An 18,785-nucleotide genomic window follows, 5' to 3' on the forward strand; every position below is an offset into this window, starting at 1 on the left:
CACTGTTCAGGTAATCCTTGTTGCTTTTGTGTCGCACATCAAAGACGCGGAAGCTGTGCAGGACGGGGCTGATGCCCGCCAGGGCTGAGGTATTCGGGAAGGCCTGGTCTGAACCCTCAAACCACTTCCCGAAGGATGAGGCTATGTGGAAGGTGTTGATGATCTGTGGGTAGACGGGAGCGGCGGCGGAGGGCTCTCCCTGCTTGGGCAGAGAGTTCGGGAGCAGCGAGGAGAGAGCCCCGCTGCTGCAGGCGCCCCCGCTCTGCATCAGCTGGCTGAGGCTCTCCACGATGTAGGCCGAGCCGTCGGGCTGGTACACGATCTCGCCAGCCAGGTTCTCCACGTCACTCTCCTCCTCCCCGTCCTCACTGCTCTCGCTCCCGCTGTCCCCGCGCAGCGGCGGGGCCGGGCGGGTGCCGGCACAGCGGTGCTCCATGTAGCTCTGCAGGCCGGCGAAGGAGGCGCCGCACTGCCCACAGCTCACCTCCTTGCCGGCGGGTTCGGCGCCGGGGCCGGCCGCCGTGCTGCTCTCGGGAACGCGCTCGGGGAAAGGGATCCTCAGGCTGTCCAGGGGGCCGCGGGTCTCTGCCGTGGGCTGCTCCATGCTGCTGGCTGGGTCAGGGAGGTGGGCGCTGTTGAGATCAGTCCATTGCTGGTGCTGAGGGATGCCGCACCCATTGTCCTTCCCAGGGATGACGGGCGAGTCACAGCCTTCCATGGCAGGGCCGGCTCGGAGCGCTCATTGCACCCGGTACAGCTCGGACCTGCAGGAGGAGAGAGGAGGAGAAAGGCAGGTGAGTCAGGGAGGAGAGACAGTTCCCATGGAGACTTCACCACCACAAGGACCACCGACCCCACTCTTCAGGACCAAATGGGAGGCTGAGAGAGCTGGTGCCCCACGATGGGCTTCAGGAACAGGTGGTGACGCACTGCTGGAAATGAGCAATGGAAATACAATAGCAGGAGGAACACAAGAGGCAAGACAAAGGGATCTGGGAGGTAGTGAAAACCTCCCCAACACCTTTCCTGAAGAGGGGCAGTGTAGGACCTGCACTGCCGTACCCAAAGTCTTAGAACTTCAGAAAACAAAAACGTAACAGAAAAGCTTTTGACAGGAACAAAGTTAAGACACTACAATGGAATAGTGCTGGAGCTTGAAAACGTTGTAAGAATGGTACTCTGTGACTCCCTTAGGCAGATGCTGTTATTTTTGGGTGATCTCCTTCTCTGAGCAGTTCAGAGAGCACAGAACCAGAGCTACTACATGTGCACCTCTGTGGCAGACCATGGGACCCAGAGCAACTCACAGAGATTTCAAAGCAGCAGCATTTGGTATGCACAGGAGATTTAATTGCTGTGTTCTGGACAGAGTTTAAACAGAGACACGTCAGGAGAGAAACCAAACAGGAAATTCCAGATCTGACAAGGGTCCATCCTGGGGATCGGAAAGCAGGCAGCCCACCATGCTCCAGGAAGCTCCTAGAGATGCTACAGGGCACAGCCTCCGTACACAGACGGAGGCTTCCTCTCACCCCCAGATGAGACAGATGGCTGATTCAGGTCCTAGAGGAGAAGGGAGGACACCCTTCCCACTACTTCTGTTCCACCAAATACAATGAGAACTGGGGAACTCACACTGAGAACCAGCAGCCAGCAAGCAGGGGCTGCTGAGCATGGCTAACACAGATGGTTCCCAACCATCTCTAACCTATTTGCTGCATCCTACCAGCATCTCTGGCACTGCAATCCTAACAAAGGCAGACAGGATGCACCTTTCTAGAGGTTACAGACCTAAGAGATTAGGGACTGCTACTGTTAGGAGCTGGACCATTGTAATGCAGACCACAAATCAGCAGGAGATTTCCAGTTCAGCTGCAATCCTACCACAACCCTGTCTGCAAAGAAGCATTTCTATAGTCTGCTTTCTATAGAGAGCTCCTGCACAAGCCACACAGGAGGAAACACCAGCAGAAATTAAAGCACTATTACCTCACTTGTAAAAGTGATTTTTAACCTGTGGTCCACAGATTTCTTCAGGTATACAGATACAGAGGATCCACAGAAAACAGTCAAGGAACAACTGTGCAAGCAGAGGTCAACTTCACCATACTTTTACAATCTGTAAATTGTAAGAGACAACAGAAGACTCACGCTCCAGATCCGTGGTCATCAATGCCACACAGGAAATCTTCCACAATATTTTATCTTCTACCAGTTGAACACAAGCACCACTCTGCTCATCAGACTATTCCCAAACTGAATACATGTGTGGGGAAAGTTTTTGCTGATACTCAGTGTAAGGGTTTGCGGGACAGGGCGGGTTTTAATTTAACAATATGCTGTTACTCTTGAACTGACTGAATGGGATTTACTTTAAGTAATGCATTTAAAGTTATACAAATTCTTTTTAAGTCTTTTCTGAAACCTCTCTCATTTACTACATCTTCCCCAAAGTCGCTTTTACCTGAGCATTCTCCAAGTAGCTGCTGCTTCAGCTCATGAAATACACCAAGCAGGCCGCAGTGCCGGAGAGCTCTGACTAGACTGGACTATTAGTGGGGACACCCGCATCCCCATTTGAGACTTGTGCAGGGACCAGCTTGCACCTCGGGACTTCACGTCTCTCCCTTCAACTCTTCCAGCCCCATTAGCAGCCTGCTGCCACCCCTGGGCTCTTGCACCACAGACTGTCAGTGTCTTGGCAATCTATGCTGCTACCTTAAAAGTCATATATTATAATCCTAGTTTGAAAGTGCGTCCAGTGCTCTCTAGCTCAGTTTGAGCCCATGGGGCATAGAAAGACCCCTGTGAGCTCCAGCAGAGCAGTGTGCTGTAACATCAAGCCATCTTTCCCCGTGTGTCTGCCTGCCTGGTGCATGCTGCATAGAGTCACTGCTGCGCAAACACACATCAATACCTGGGAAACACAACAAAAAATACAAAGAGAAGTGAAGATTTGCCAGAGAAGGTACAAAGCAGGTGACATGCCACAGCAGCACTGAATGAATTCCCTGAGTTAGTTCAAGCAAAATTAAATGGAACAACATTCAATGTTCTTTTTCTCCTGTTTTCATTATCTGTCAGTTTATTTTTCTTTACCACATAAAGCCATCCATACTTTTTCTGATTTGCCTTCATGTGTCTTTTTTTTTTTTTTTTTTTTTTGTCCTGTTTTACTTCTGGTGAAGCTTGAGAAAAAGTATTTACAACTGCTCGTGAAGGTCGAAGGTAACATTTCCCATAGTGAGCGCGGTGAGGATGCTGATAAAAGGACATGGAGATGCAATGGTGTAATGATCCAAAGCGTTCACACACAGTATTACCTTACAGCATTTCCACCTTCTTGGGTTCTATGCCATACACACCTGTCTTTGTGATTGCACTGGGAATAAACAGTGATTTTGAGTTGCAATAAAAATAACATGGTGCATTGAGTGGAATAAGAACGAAGAGTACCATAACCATGCTGCCAAAAGGCTTAGTCTTCTTAATCAGCCAGTTTTGCCTACCTCAGCTAAAACAACACTTCAGCATTTCAGCACAGCACTGTGGCAGCTCCTACTTCACCAGCTCTCTCCCACTGAACATTTGTCCTTAGCTACGTGTTTTCTTTAGCTTGATCCCAGATCCTTCTGTGTTGATGCTGCATATTCACCCTCCCACAACATGACGTACTCTCTCCCTCTCACTGCTAGTTTTTGCACTGACAACTGCAATCCAAATTAAACCAAAGCAAGTTCATACTGGGTGGAAAAAAAAAAAAAGGAGTAATATAAGAAACTCCATAAGCCCCATACTTCTGCCAAGTAAAGTTTTGGAAATATCTATGCAGACCTCAAAATGCAATGTGGAACAACAGCACCCCGAAGATGTTTTTAGACAGGAAGTGTTCAGGCAGCACCCCAGGAAACATGGCTAGGTGAGCTATGACACAAATCTGAGCGTCTCCATCATCAAGAACTCTTGATTGGCAGGAAGATGCCTGACTGACAGTTGGGCCAAAAGGGTGAGCGGGGCTGACAGGGTGGGAGGGTTAACAGCCTGATTGTAAAATCAATGTAATAAATGCTTGGTAAGTTACAGGAACATGCGGGAAGAGGAGGCCGCGATTGATAAAGGACTGCGGCTTTGATGCTGCACTGGGGACTTGTTTATTGACAAGAAAGCCAATCCCTTCTCCCAGCCAGGCCAGACTAGGCAAACCTGTGAGCACTGACGAATTAATTGGTGGGCTTTTCTGCCTTGGGTTCCTTTATCATCTCTCCCCCCACTCACTCCATGTTAATCGGTTCAGGAGGTGCTACTCCAAAGGCATCTTTCTCTCCTCTCCCTTTCCTTGTCACAGAGGAGCCCTTACAGAACATGGGAAAAACTCACAACCAAAACACGGCCAGCCAGAGCCCCTGGACACAGGCTAAGCCCCTAGACAAACCCAAGCTTTTCCTGCCCGCTCAGTCTATCAACAGAGCTATTCCTGCAAAACTATGCTGATGAGGAAGAGGAACAGAAATACTTGTTTCTATTTGCACAGGAACTGCAGATATTGTCCCTTTAAACTGAAAAGAGCAATTGCCTTGTTAAAGCAAACCAGACTCCAAGCAGGAGTACAATGTAGTTATTAGTCCACTATTACGGGCCCTGCATCTTCCTCCATCCCAGACCACCCCTCATCAACCCGCATGAGACAGGGAGTTCTTGCGAGGACAGACCAATGCCCGCATGCTCCACACCTCCCACCCGCTCCCCACCCCCAGCCCTCTCTGCTCTGTTTATCAGCCAGTCAATAAGAAAAGGTAGTTCTTACTTAAGGAGGCAGAAGTCAACTCGTCAGGTCGATCAGCACTCTGTCTGTAAACATGGTTTCCCGTAAAATCAATGAACTCCAGTTACAGAGAGAACAGCCTGAGCGCCGGAGACTCCCTGCGCTCCCACCAGTGGGGAAGGGCTCTCCTCAATCCCTTCTCCGGCCTCATATCCCAGTGCTGCTCCCACCGCCGTGCTCACCATACCTCTGGCACACAGCCCGCCCAAGGCCCTACTCCTCTGCAGCATCGTTGCATCTCGCAGCCCCTCCAAGCAGATTTGGGTCCTGGTTGGAGGAGTGTGGACACTGTGGGGGAGGGAGCAACAGCCACAGCGGTCCAGAGCCAAGCTACGTCTGGATGGGCCAGTGCAAATGAAAGCACTGTGTGCCCCACGCTTTCATCAAAGAGTTTGCACTAACCGCAGCTAGTGGTGCACAGCCACGCTGTGTCCAGAAGACAAGTGGAGTCAATCCCCACATCTTCCCCCTCCCTGCCCATCCTCGCAGGGACAGACGTGCCATCTTACAGCAGTGCTTCCGCCACCGAGCAGCGGCTGGTGCTGAAGCAACACCCTCAGCCCTGGTAGGCTGGGGGCTCCTGGGGACCCCTGGCCCACACCACCAGGCTGTTCCCTCCAGGGATGCGGTGTGGGCGGTGGGGGGGAGGGGGGGGCTCCTGCTGCTGCCCAGGCTTCCCGAGAATTAAATATGAACAGCCGTGCTGTGTAATTTTAAATTGTTAATTAGCACAGGGTTAATTAGGCAGCCCTTTCACAAGAGGCTGTTTGGCAGTAAACCAAGACTGGAAGCAATGAGGAAGGAGAAAAACAAAAGGAGAAAGAGACAGTGAGAAACTGTTCCCTCAGCTAATGACCCACATGGCACCATGAAAAAAGAAAGGGTGCTGAGGACAGGGAAAAGATACAAGCAGATGCATTACATCCATGGCCATTACCCTGGAAGATACCCAGCGAGGCAGCCCTCCCTCTGCCTATTCCCACAGCTGCAGAGTGGAGAGAAGTGCTCAACCCTGTAATGAGCAGGGTCTGCTCCTCCAGAGCATCCTAGCAGGCAGCAGAAGCTCAGCTCCAGCCAGCACTCACATGTTTACATGGCTCCACAGAAGGAGCAGCTCTCGCAAATGCTCACAGTCAGAAACTGAACCTGAGTGGTTCCTGTTGGAGAGAACTACACAATGGCCTCTAAACTTTGTAAATATACACCTACCTGTTGTGCCAACAGATGCTCTATAAATCAATACCATAAATACAGGCTGAGAGACAACGTGACAGTAGCTCCAGCACAGATGCTGGTGATTCAGGGGGAAGCAGGAAGGGACAGCAGCAAGAGGACAAAGACAGCAAAGAACTAAAGGTGAGTTTAGATGCTCTGTGCACAGCCTCCTTACCAGTGCTTTACAATGACCTCAGAAGCACAGAGCCGGGCAAGCACTGATGTTCACATCAGCTGAGAAGCTCCTGTCTCAGGAATGGCACTTGATGACACTTGTGCCAGTCTGAAAACTAGGGATGGAGGTACCAAAGGGAACCAGGCAGCCCAGTAAACCCCATGTTCCCTAGGGCCAGGTATGTTTAAAGCTCCTGAGAGCAGGAAGTCCGGGATGGAGAAGCAAGGCAACTACCATGTCCGTCTGGAGCTCTGACACAACAAACCCGCAGCATCAAAGCTTTCTGTGTCACTTCCCTGCACCTGGCACGCTACAAAGCACTCTTGTACCACTTAGGAAATTGCATATGGAAAGACCTGATAAAAGTCATTACCTAGGATCAGGAATTCAAAAATTAAGGGAGAACAGAATGTATGTTGCCAAAGCAACTTTAATTTTGCTCCCTTATGCATATGCATTATGATACTGTCTTTAATTACATATTCACACACTGCCTCACTTAGTAAGCAGGATGGTCACATAAGAGGGTAAAATAAGGTTGCATGAGCGTGTTGTCACTTTATGAGATTTATACAGCAGCTGTTAGCACACAAATATGTGGAAAGTCACTTCCCAGAATAGAAAGATCTTTTAAAATTTCCTAAGCAACAAGGACCGGATATTCAAGCTTGGGAGCAATACAGTAATAGTTTAAATTCCCAGGTTCATAAAATGCTTTTATCTTCTAGCTTAAACAGAAGATACAGCTTCCAGCTCTCTCTCTTTCATTAAGGTGCCAGAAAGTAGTAAGAATACCTGCCAGCCTAAGGGAAACATAGAGAATTCTGCAAAAAGACTTGAAATATTAGGTTAAAATGGTACTTATGAGCCAAAATCTAAGCATAATAGTGAATGAGGATGCACAGCTTCAAGAACTTTTTCTAAGTGGGGCTTTCCATCAACATTTTACAACATCAGCGCCTTGGGATTCCTCTTATGGAATTCTTAACAAAACCACCCTTGCAAATACCGATATTTATTTGCCAAATTCAACATTTTAAAGAAGAATTTATTAACTAATATCCGTCTTTCAGATAGCAAGTTACATCTTGCACCTTTCCAAGCAAGACCCAAGTTGTGTTTTGGCACACACTTATCTCAGTGGAGTTGCCTCATCAACAAACGTGGTTTGCTGAGTATTCATAATGAGGTATCCATTTTGCCAAATCCTGAACAAGCTCTACATCCAGCCTTCTTCCTCTTCTGCGGTTAGGCTTTACCAACCAAAAGCCAAGCTCAGTTTTGACTTCTAGAGTTTCTCTGCAGTCACTGCTTGGTGCCAGACTGCTGTTTCCAGGAGGACACATGGCCACGTCCAATACCATTGCACCAGGAGTGGAATTAGCAAGCCAAGAAGGATCCAATCCATGTTGGACCCATGGATTCCAACACCTATGACAAGAGTCCTGCCACTGCCAGTCCTCACAAACGGTTCTGCTATACTGGCAAAGCCAAGAATGCACAGAATCATAGAGTCGTGTAGGTTGGAAAAGACCCTTATGGTCAGCGAGTCCAACCATGAACCTAATGCTACCATGTCCACCACTAAACCCTGTCCCTAAGTGCCACATCTACATGTCTTTCAAATACCTCCAGGGATGGTGACTCCACCACTTCCCTGGGCAGCCTGCTCCAGTGCTTGACAACCCTTTTGGTGAATTCACACACCTTTGTGAAAGCCCCTGTGAACACTGTGTTTTTTCCCTTCCGAGGGATGGGTCTTGAAGGACACAAGGTCCCAAAAGAGGATGAGGCAGCACACAGTGGTCTACAAAAAGCAAAGATCCATCAGGCACCTCAAAAGGACAGGTCGGTCTTCTCCCAGCAGGAAGACAACCACATGGAGGGCCTGCCTTTGGCAGCCGGCAGTGCTCCAGAGCTGGCATGCTGACAGCACAAACAAGCACTGCACTGCGCGTGCTCCTTACAGGACAGAAAAGGCAAGCACTCCCGGACACACAGGCTCACACGCACAGGCACAGCCAGCGCCTCAGATCTTCACAGGATCATTAGCATAAACAGCTTTTCAAGCAGCAGGAAGCAAAGGAAATGCTGAACAAAACAGGACTGAAAGCTGTAGGGCTCAAGCACTTGGCATGAAACTCAGAGAAAGGGTCTCCTTGAAAAGGTGAACCTTCTACATTACCCACATTTTTTCCTCTGTCCTTCACACCAGCTAAAATTGAGAGAGTAATACGAGATTCAGACAGCTTTTCAGAAAACATTTTTTTATGAACTATTATTCCAAGTTTGCTGATCCTTTTGAGTCAGCTACTGTACTACACACACAAATATTTATATAATCATCAACCCACTGCCATTGAGAGCAGAGGAGTGCCAGAGGGGTTGAAGTGAGCAGCTGGGGAAAAGAGCCTTTATTCCTCCAGAGACACGCTTGCACTGAAAGCATTTTGTAGCAGAGATAAACTAGCTTAGGACACATTTCTCTTTACAAAACAAAGTAAAGCACTTGCTTAGTTCATAAGTGACATGGCATTTACCCTCTCCCGGGACATGGAGCTTGTATTCAGGTCCTGCATGAACCTCTCCTCTTGTGTAGAACACCACAGAAGTTTCAGATTTTCTTTCCACACTGGTTTGTTTCAAAACATCACACATTCCACGAGTCGCGCAATTCACCCCTTTGCTCTAAAACCCCAACATTTCTTGTCACATGTAGTTTCCAGCCTATGCTGCTGCATAAATAACTACATTTGCATCTGGTTCGCATTTTCAGTGCACTGTTGTTGACATAACTCCAAAACTAACTGAAGAGCTGTCGAGGACAAACTGCCTCACTCTGCCACATGGACTGCACAGTCCTCCAAGGCCCTCATTGCTTAGTGCTCTTCACCTCACTGTTACCCTCTTTTGCCACAGTCTGAAGCTTGCCCTCTCCCTCATTTTCACCCTAGCAGCCTGTCCAGTAGCTGGTACCACTAAGAGTTGCCACAGCTCCATTTGGGCCACCTGGTCCCTACTACAAAGGGCAGTTACATCTTTAAGACCTTGCAGTAGGCAACACCTACACACATCTAACCCACAGAGATGCTTGTTAAGAGAGAAGCCCTGAGCTGTTCCCAGTTTTCAAACACCAGAAAGACACATATAAACAAATCCAAGATGGTATTTAAATTGCCAGAGCTCTGTTCCTGAATCCAAGAAGAAATTGCAGCATTTATAGCAAGACTACAGGACGCAAACCACAGCAGTGACTCCTGAAAGCGAGGGATTCCAGCTGGCTTTTGCAGCTCTGCTGATGGTTCATCCACCTCCCATCTTCCAGCTACTTGACACACTGAGCAGCCTCTCCCACTCAGAAACACTTGAGGCATTTGCACTGCTGCTCCAAGAGCCAACTCTTACAAACCACCATCGCCAAGCTTCAACCAGCCCTGCAACACAGCTTCAGAGCAGACAGAGGCACCTTGAGATGGCCCAGCCTGAAAAGCAAATGCTCTGCTGCTAAACCACGCCCCCCGAGCAATGCTCTGCATGTGCAGACTCATATGCCTAGGGATGAAGCCCTGCCAATGCTCCTTCCTTCTGCTGATCTACCCAAACATCATCTGTGTTCCAGACTAGTGGCAAGGGCCAAGCAGAGGGTAAGAGTTAGAATCTAAGTCATGCAAATCTCCTCTGCCAGGGCTCAGATCAAGTCCTTGTTAGGAAACAGACACGCTGCATGGTCCTGGGCTCCATCGCTTTTCCAACCCTTCAGGAAAGCCAATGCTTCAGGCACAGAAAGCAGGCTCAGCAGCATTAGGTCATTCAGTAACCATTCTGCTTGCCACTTAAGACACCATGGCTGTCTGGCATGTTAGTTCTGAATTATACACTGGTGTAGCAAAGCCCCATTGCAAAGGTCACCTCGATGTACACTCAGATCTGTTGTTAATGTTTTGGTATGGAGTAAATTTTACTGGTCACTGTTGTATCACTGGAAGATAACCTAAAAAACCCAGAACCCTGAAACAGGCAAAGAAACCTACCAATATGGGTAGAAACCTTCCCTTCTGGAAGACTTTTAGCAGATCCAAGCAGGTCCCATGCTCCTGTAAAGGGAGCATCTGCTCACTCATCTACTACTGAAACAGTGCTCTGCTTGAGACTTAAGATATAGTTTAAGCATTTTCTTTACCTGGTCAAAATAAAACTTCCTGATTGCAGTAACCAAAAGGAGTCAATAACTACACGCCGCTTGATGGCTCCAAGTCTCAAGTTCATGTGCTCCTAGTCCACAGTATGCAGTCACTCTATCAGCTGCCTCATCCTTAACACACTTCAGAACAAACACATCTCATGTGCAAGTTTAACGGTCTCATATTGGAGCGACTGACACACATTCAGACAAACACAGGTTTCAAAACGTGTGCCCCGCCCATCTGTACAGACCCCAAACATGTGAAGGATGCGGGCACCTTTGGAGACGGGGAAGGGAGTTGCCACACACCCTTCTCCAGAGCGCCAGGACTGAAAGCGTTACTCTGCTGCTTGGCCTCTTGCTAATTGTGGGTTTTATTTTTATTTCCTATTACCCTCTTGCACGCCTGATGAGATTATCTTACCGGAACTGACACAGCTGGAGGCTGTAGCCATACATGGAGCCTCTCAGGAGGCAATGCAATTTTATTTTCATTGATCAGAAATCAGCAGGGCAGTAAATGATGGGAAATTCCATTAGGAGAAATACTGGTCCATAAGACCCAACTCTTCAGGTACACCCAAATCCCAGAAAGTCCCATCTTTCCCTCATGTCCCATCTGGATGCTGACATAGAGTCACCTTTCTTCCTCCCAAAATGGAGTAAGCTACTAACCTGATACTCTTAATTGCTGACTGCTTTGCTGGAAGCAGAGGCAACACTGCCGAAATACCCCCAAGGGTTCACTGAGACAAAGTCGTCGGTAGAGGCCGCAGCATTGAGCTGCCCCAGGGCAACTGGAGCTCTACCGCATGTACCTGATGCCATGACCACAGTCTCTGCTCTCACAGGCCAGCACGCACAAGAGGTGCTGGTGCACCACTGCATGACCCAGCCCTGGGGTAGCCACCAGCAGCCAAGGGGATGTCCAGTGTGCACACTCTCATTCCAGCCCCATTCGGAGCCCAGGTCCCTGGAAAAGCACTGCACTTTGCTGCAGAGGGAGCAGTCTTCCTTCTTCAAGGGTAGGGGTCTTGGGTCAGAAATCTCTTCTGACAAAGCACTCCAAATACTGCCACAAGCCCAAATTCATCTGAGCATCACATTTCAATCCTTCTGTTTTAAAATACCACATACACAGAATATTCACTCAACTCCACATTCCTGGATCAAAATCCTGACATCAAGCCTCTGTGATTAAAAGCTGGGTTTGACCTGTCCTGCTATTAATTTCTGCTCATGCCCAGGTTGAAATCCAAGTCCTTTGCCTCCTGCAGCAGGACAGACAAGCCGCATCAGCGGAGCACGGGTTAACAGAAGCTGACCGCAGCACAGTTGTTAAAGTAATCAATACCAGTGAGATACTAAAGCAGCATAAGCCACATTATTGATTGCCAAGCAGATGATAAAACTGTTTATTATGATAATTGCAGGGTGCCTGCAAGATGCTCCTAGTGCTGTCTTGAGCTTTTTACAGAAATAAGAATTGCCAGAGCATGATCTTCTGTCTGAAGCCTTTCAGAACCTCGGTGAGAGTCCTCCATACCCTGCTTAGTGTGCCACATTCACCTCCAACCTACTGCCTGGATGGAGAAGGTCACATTGCTAGACAGTACCTCACTATCACGTGTACACCTCATATCATGGTCTCACTCTTAGAGAAAAAAGTTTCTCTTGAATTAAACACAGTTACAGACATCAACTGGCCTTCAGAAGATAAGCAAAACACAAACTGCCAGATTATGTCTACTCTGGCAAAAGCATCTATTATTTCTCCAACAGCAGGAGCAATGGAAATTATAACATAACTGGGCTCCACATTGCCACCACTGCCAAATGACAGCTGAAAATGAGTTTAACAAGGGCCGAAGCTCCAGGGTTCTGCCAGCAGCTCTATGGAGAGTAAATAAGGAATACGGCTCCCATTATCTCCCAGTATGGACAAGGCTCTGACAGCTTCATCTCCATATTAACCTGAAGGACCATATGCCACGAAGTGCAGGCAGTACTTGGTGCAGACTCCTGTTCTGGCTGGCTGCTTTCACAGTCTATGTGAGTTTCTCTAAAAAATCACAGCCAACAGTTGCAAAATAACTTTACACCAGTCAGAGCAGTCTTACTATGGGCTGGCCTCAAGAGGGTTAGACCACAGATGGTGCTTCTGCCTAATGCTCTAGCCCTTCCTCTTCCTGTTAAAGCCTTCTCTCATCAGCATGAGCCCCCTATCCCCTGGTGCCTCTCCGCTGCCCCCCATTCCCAATCTACACAAGGGAGGTGGCCTCCGTCCCTATCATCCTTAGGCAGGTCAAGCCTCCACCTTTCCCTTCCCCAGGGCCAGAAGTAGCAGAAGAGCCAAGTGCAGCCAGCGCCAAGCACCAGTGCATCAGGCTCTCCAAGACAAGGAACTCTCTGTTGTACCAAGAAAATCCATTAGAATGATAGTGACAGCCATTCCCAGCTCCAGGCCTGCTGACCATGACAAATGCGCACTGCTGACCACTCTCCCTAGCACACAGGGAGAAGCCTTGTCGGGATGTATTTCCCCCCTCCAGTTTTAGAACAGCATTCTAGGAAAGAATTCATACTCTTAAGCGATTTTGTTCTACTGCTCCTTACAATGGGAGAAATGAGGAATGTTTTAACAACAAAGAGAGCACCTGAACAGCTTAAGAAGTCAAGGAGGGACAAGTAACAAACATGAGGCAGTAAATCCTCCGGTCACCTATGGAAAGCTCCACAGGATATATCAACTTTCTAGCAGTGAGAAAGGCTGTTTCTACAGCACAAGAGGGCATGTCCTGAAGACGACTACTAAACAGCCAGCCCATCCTTCAGACACCCTCACTTCCTCGCTAAGGCCTGAAAGGTCACCCCTCATAGTCAAGGCTAGGCAATGGGAGAGACAGATCAATCTTTTGAACCCAAAACCAGAAAACCCAACAAAGCAGCCAAAAACTGTTGATGAAATTTGAAGTGGTCTCTGCCTTCTGTGCTGTTAATACCTCTGTGCTCAGAAAGCTACCTCAGAAAGCCTCTTAAACCAGAGACTAACCTTAGCTGAGTAACTCCAAGCTCTCCATGTAACCCCCTTTAGCACTAGTGCCGAACAGTAATGGCAGTTGCGAAGCATGGTAGATGCAGATAACAAAGACTCCTCAGCAAAGATTGTTGGGGACTGTAACCCACGTGCATGAGGCTCTGCTCATGTCAAAAAAAAAGAGAGACTCAATCATTTCAGTTAAACAATAGCACCTTCCCAGTGCCTAGTAAACTACAGCTGAGAAAAAGGATAAACCAGCTCCAAGACATGCCATCCTTCTTCCCCAGCACTTCTTTTATCCCCTGCAAAACGCACTGCCCCCAGGGTGACTGCAGCAGTGCTAGAGCCAAGCTGCTGGAAGCCACTGGGACATGCAGGAGCGTGAAGTCCTCAGCTGACTGCTGCGGATCAAGCGGTGCTTATAGCTCTGAGCACTATTTACCATTCCTTCTATAACAGCTCCTGGAGGCTCCAGCAGTGTCAGGCTGCCCTGCAGCCGGTGGCAGCCGCCAGTGCTCCATGTCCCAGGCTTGTGGTGGTCCCAGCCCCAGCACAGTGATGCAGCTCCACCTTCACGCAGGTCAAGGTGGCGGCTCTGTCCAAGCGATGTAAGCTTGGTCTGCACCTCACGCTTTATCAAGAACCATCCCCGTTTGTTAAAGGAGAACGAGCAGCCCAGGATCCAGTGCCCTTCCCCACCCCTCCTGGAAATGCAGCTCTGTGGCCCCCAGCCTGCCCTCCTCCTGCAGGGGGGCCAGGGGAAGCACATTGGTACCCCTTCCTTTCCTTAAAAATACCCATTTTCATTATCGCTATTACTTTTAATTAGCACTCTACAGCAGCCTTAAGCCCTCCCAGCTGGAGGAAAGTTCTGCTCCTAAATGAACAATTAGAAGGTGCACTGAGGGAATCTTTTTCTCATCTTCAGAAACGAGTTTCTCAGCAGAGCTAAAAGCCACCTGGTTAAATGGAACTTCCTTGAAGGGGTATCTTCAGGCACTGCTCAAAGCCCGCAGGTCACCCTGGGATTCCTGCTGCATGAGTGGGCTACTGAAGTCAGGAACTTGAAATACCGAACTTCAGCGTTACTAATGAAGGGGTCTTAACGTTTCTGTCCCACATCACTCGCTGAATGGCCTCGCTTCCTCACCTGGTCACAATAATTGCCCTGAGAAAAAGCAAAGATTTTAATGCCCATCTCACTTGTGAAGCCCTCCGACATCATTTAATTTGCTCAAGCGTTCAGGCCAAGGATAAGCTGAAGAGACAGAGCCCTATTAAATGCATAAGAAAACAGGTCCATATGAGGCATAATTACTAGAAACATGGTCTCTTGATCAAGCGCTTCTCAAACACCAGCAATGAGAAACATCCACCAAAAGGCCTCAAGAGGCAGCCTCAGCCATTTTCAAGAAAGCATTAAGATGGAGAGGTGAAGTGTCAGAAGGACGCTGTCAAAAGGGCTGTCCCACGTGCCGCCACCACCACCTCCCCAGCATCCCTGCACAGCATAGCATCAACAGATTCAAAACTTCAATTAGAAATAAGCCAAAACTTGCCAGTCAACACTGATCAAAACCACATCTATCATCCTCTTCTCTAGGCCAATCAGTGCTGATATTCTCCCAGCACACTGCTCCCGAAGCACCCCAAGCATGGGCATTCCTCTGGGAACCCACACCCTCCGCACCCCACTCCTGCTCCAGGAGGACAGAACCCATTAAGGACAGGTGACCAGGATGCTTCCTACCCATCTTTCCCAAACCCAGTCCTTTCCTTGGATTGTGGGACCAAGATTTTACAGGAGTTCACATACATGATAAAGTCCAAATGTCTAATGCATGTAAAGGGAACAGGTAAAGAAATAATGAAGTTCCCAACACACAATTAATAGTTTTCATTACAGTGGTGCAACTGCACTTTGCTGAATCCCAGAAGCACGTTTTGCTCTTCCCCTCCGTTTCTCCCTATCTCATCAAGCACTGCCAAAGCAGAAGCTGCCCAATGACACTGCATTTATCAGAATTCCCACTCGTATTTGGAGTGCAAACTTGCCTTAGAGAGAGTATTCCAGAACCACTTTGAAAATCCTGAAGTCCACAGAATGACAAGGCTTAAAGTAACACTAATTTCATCACTTCCACTCAAATTTGTAATTCAGAAAACACTTGGTTCCTCATGCTCCCCTTTGCATCTCCCTTCTTCCTCACACTCAGCAGCAACTTGCCCTTCTTCCTTCACAGCCCTTTTCTGAGGCCTGAGTTAGATTCCCCATCAGTGAAACTCCTTGTCAGATGTGAAATAAACTTTATCTATTTAACCATTGCTTACACCTCCTGTCTTGAAACGTTCACTTACCCTACAAAGGTGGGATATTATCTGCAGTTTGTAGCATGTGTAATGACCAACAGCAACAGATCCCTTGGCTGTCTTGGAGCAGAGGAGCAGAACCAGCCTGTGGGTGCCAGGCCCCTGGCACCACGCCAGGTCCCACACTCCACACTCTCTATACTTCGTCTGGACCACTCTGAGTCCCAGCTCCCAGCCCCTGACCTCCCCAACCACAACGTAAGGCATCTATGCTGAGGAACAGCATCTTTTCTATCCATCACTTGCAAAGCAGTGAGAATACCCACACCCTGCTCTCACTGCTCCAAACGAATGAAGGATGCTAAGACTAAAATACGCCGAAGCCTGACCCCATTTACTCCATCCCCTGCAGTCTGGCTATATAAGTGTGCCATGCCATGCCACGACCACCATGCCATGGAGTCGAGCAAGCATCCAACAGGAGGATCCCTACCTGGTTCAGCCCAACCCCTCATGCTGTGTTCAAGCATTTCCTCTGCTCTCCAACATCTGTCTCTGGAGAAGGGGAAGCGAACGTTTCCATGCCCAATGAGCCCAGATACCGATCAGACCACAACGCAACAAGGGGGAAAAAAGGACACAAAACAATTAATTCTTGGCTCCTTGTTTTAGCTCTAGGCAAGGGAAGGTGCATGGCAGAGTGAGAGGAGACTGGAACAGACAGAGGCTGGGACTTGCTCCAAGAGCCCCAGGGGCGGCAGCGCTGGCTCCAAACCCCAGCAACACGGGGCTGCTCTCCAGCAGGTGAGGGCTCGGTCAGGCTGCCTGGGCACAGGGAACAAAGAAAGCTTCTCAGCCAAGTTTCTTTTGACTTTTCAGTGCAAGAAGCTGCTCAGACAAAGAACAGGACTAAGCTATCAAATGAAACCATCTCCTGTGACCAGATCTGACTGCAGCCTCCTCCACACCTCCCTGCAAGACAACTTACAGAAGAGCCTCACAGCTGCAGGGGTTTATTCTATTCTTGGTGGGGTCTGTGATACATCCAGCTGAATGGTTTTCCCTCTGACAAGATGATGTGGTCTGTGCACAACAAGACCTGCCTGTGCCATGTGCCATGGCCAGGACCACCTGGTGACAGCAGGAGCGAGTATAGACATTCACCCAAGGCAACACAAAAGGCCTGGCCTGCCTTTTGAACTAAATCCCAGCAGTAAATCTACAGGTTAACTGTCCAATATAGGAATGTCTGTGATCTCATAGACTTCTGCCACTGAACACACTTAAAACTCTGCTTTTACAGCAACAGAAGGACCTCCTAATGCAACCACCAAGAGGATGATACTCAGCAAGACCTTACAGAGACTGGTGGAAGCCCAGGAACGTTCAGCAATATTTCTTGATCCTGCAGCCAAGCAGGTCCAAATCCCTAATGCTGAGAGGCTGTCAAGAAACCTCACCCAGGAAGCTTCATCTCATCACTCAGCCTGTGTCATCCTTCTGCAGGTCCTTCCTCTGCCCTGCTCTCCCCTCTGCCTCGCCGCAAGGCAGAGGTACCAGCTTTGCAAGTCAGACAAAGAACGAACCAATTTACAAAACAAGTCTCTAATTTACAAACTCACCCCCAAATCCCTCCCCTGCCAGGCAGGGAGAAGCAGCAGGCACCCTGCCATTTGCTTGCAGGCAAGGTTTTAACTGCGTGGGGAAATGAGGATAAGGAGATACCTTCAGGAAGCAAGACCTAGAGGAATCATCCAGCCTGGCTGCCTGCACATCAAAAGCTGAGTGACTGCAGCTCTTCATCAGCTCTATCCAAGAGGATCAGTCCAGAAGGGAAGCCTGCACACTCTTTATCAATTAAAATAGGAAGTACATGACTTTCGAGCCACAGGTTATTACAGATATGTTGCTGTTACAATGCTGAGGGATTTACAAAAAGCTTTCCCACTAAAAATGAAAAAACCCACCCAAACTCGAAAACAACTAAGGTGCATTTTAATATCCTTTTGACATTTTATATTAGTTAAAACCTGAACAAGAGTACTGAAACAGTGGATGCACATGCAACATCCAGCATTCTCTCCTCTAGGAGCTCTCAAACCCGTGCCTGCACAAACCGAGCCATCGGCACAGCCGAGGCAGCACATGCTGCTTGGCCCCAGGAGCAGAGCCACGGGTGAGCCCGGGCCAGCTCTGACACCAGGGAATGTCTTCCCGGCACAGGAGCTCTGCTCCAGTCGGAAAAGCGGAGCAAGAGAAACCCACCGTTTTGCTCAAGGCCATCACAGAGTATCTTGAGTTGGAAGGGACCCATAAGGATCATCGTGTCCAACTCCCTGATCCTCGCTAAACCATATGACTAAGAGTGACATTCAGATGCTCCTTGAACTCTGACAGGCTTCTTGCTGTAACCACTTTCCTAGTGAGTCTGTTTCAGTGCAGAACCTTTTCCTAACGTCCAACTGGCAGTTCCCCTGACTCAGCTTCATACCATTTCTTTGTGTCCTACCGCTGGTCCCCAGAGAGAGGAAGAAAAAGCTGAACTTGAACCCAAGCCTCCAGCACCAAAAATGCTTGGCAATGTTTCTCTCTCAGCTGAGCTTTCCCCTCTCACGCATGTGCTTTGGTAATAGTGATATGCTGGCTGCTTGGGAACGGTGTCTCTGGGAAGGTCAAACCCCATTTGCCCTCTACTTACCTTCCCCAGCATACAGACATGGGGGACTTTGTGACCATCAGCTCATCCTAAATGTCCTTCTTCTCATCTTCAGTTTGATTCAAGTCCTTCCCTCTTACTGATACCATGAGCCAAACCATAGCAGAAGGCAGATGGAGTCTGGCCAGCCTTCATTTGATCTTTCAGCTCCAAGGGGACACAAACCCAGCCGTCAAATCCTTGAAACCTGTTCAACCCATGACAGCTGTGTTTGGTAGACTACACAACTCGTCTCTTGCCACAGATGATGCAAGCAAGACCTTTCCTGGGCCCTCTGCAATCTGCACCTATGTACGCATCAATACACCATCTCTTCAGACCTCA

At 48.7% G+C, this 18,785-nt stretch overlaps 1 protein-coding gene across 1 annotated transcript in view; it reads right to left on the bottom strand.

Moving 5' to 3' along the window:
- The window catches only part of ZFHX3 (zinc finger homeobox 3), a 102,750-nt gene extending 101,589 nt beyond the window's left edge, over positions 1-1,161 (bottom strand). Inside the window, exon 1 of the mRNA XM_030512404.1 lies at positions 1-1,161. This exon is cut by the window's left edge and continues 1,980 nt beyond it. Within this exon, the coding sequence (XP_030368264.1) occupies positions 1-718 (718 nt within the window). The 5' untranslated portion in view covers positions 719-1,161.
- Between the last annotated feature and the right edge of the window lie 17,624 nt (positions 1,162-18,785).

The sequence above is a fragment of the Strigops habroptila genome, chromosome Z, assembly GCF_004027225.2.
Source record: "Strigops habroptila isolate Jane chromosome Z, bStrHab1.2.pri, whole genome shotgun sequence".
In the NCBI taxonomy this organism is placed as follows: Eukaryota; Metazoa; Chordata; class Aves; order Psittaciformes; family Psittacidae; genus Strigops; species Strigops habroptila.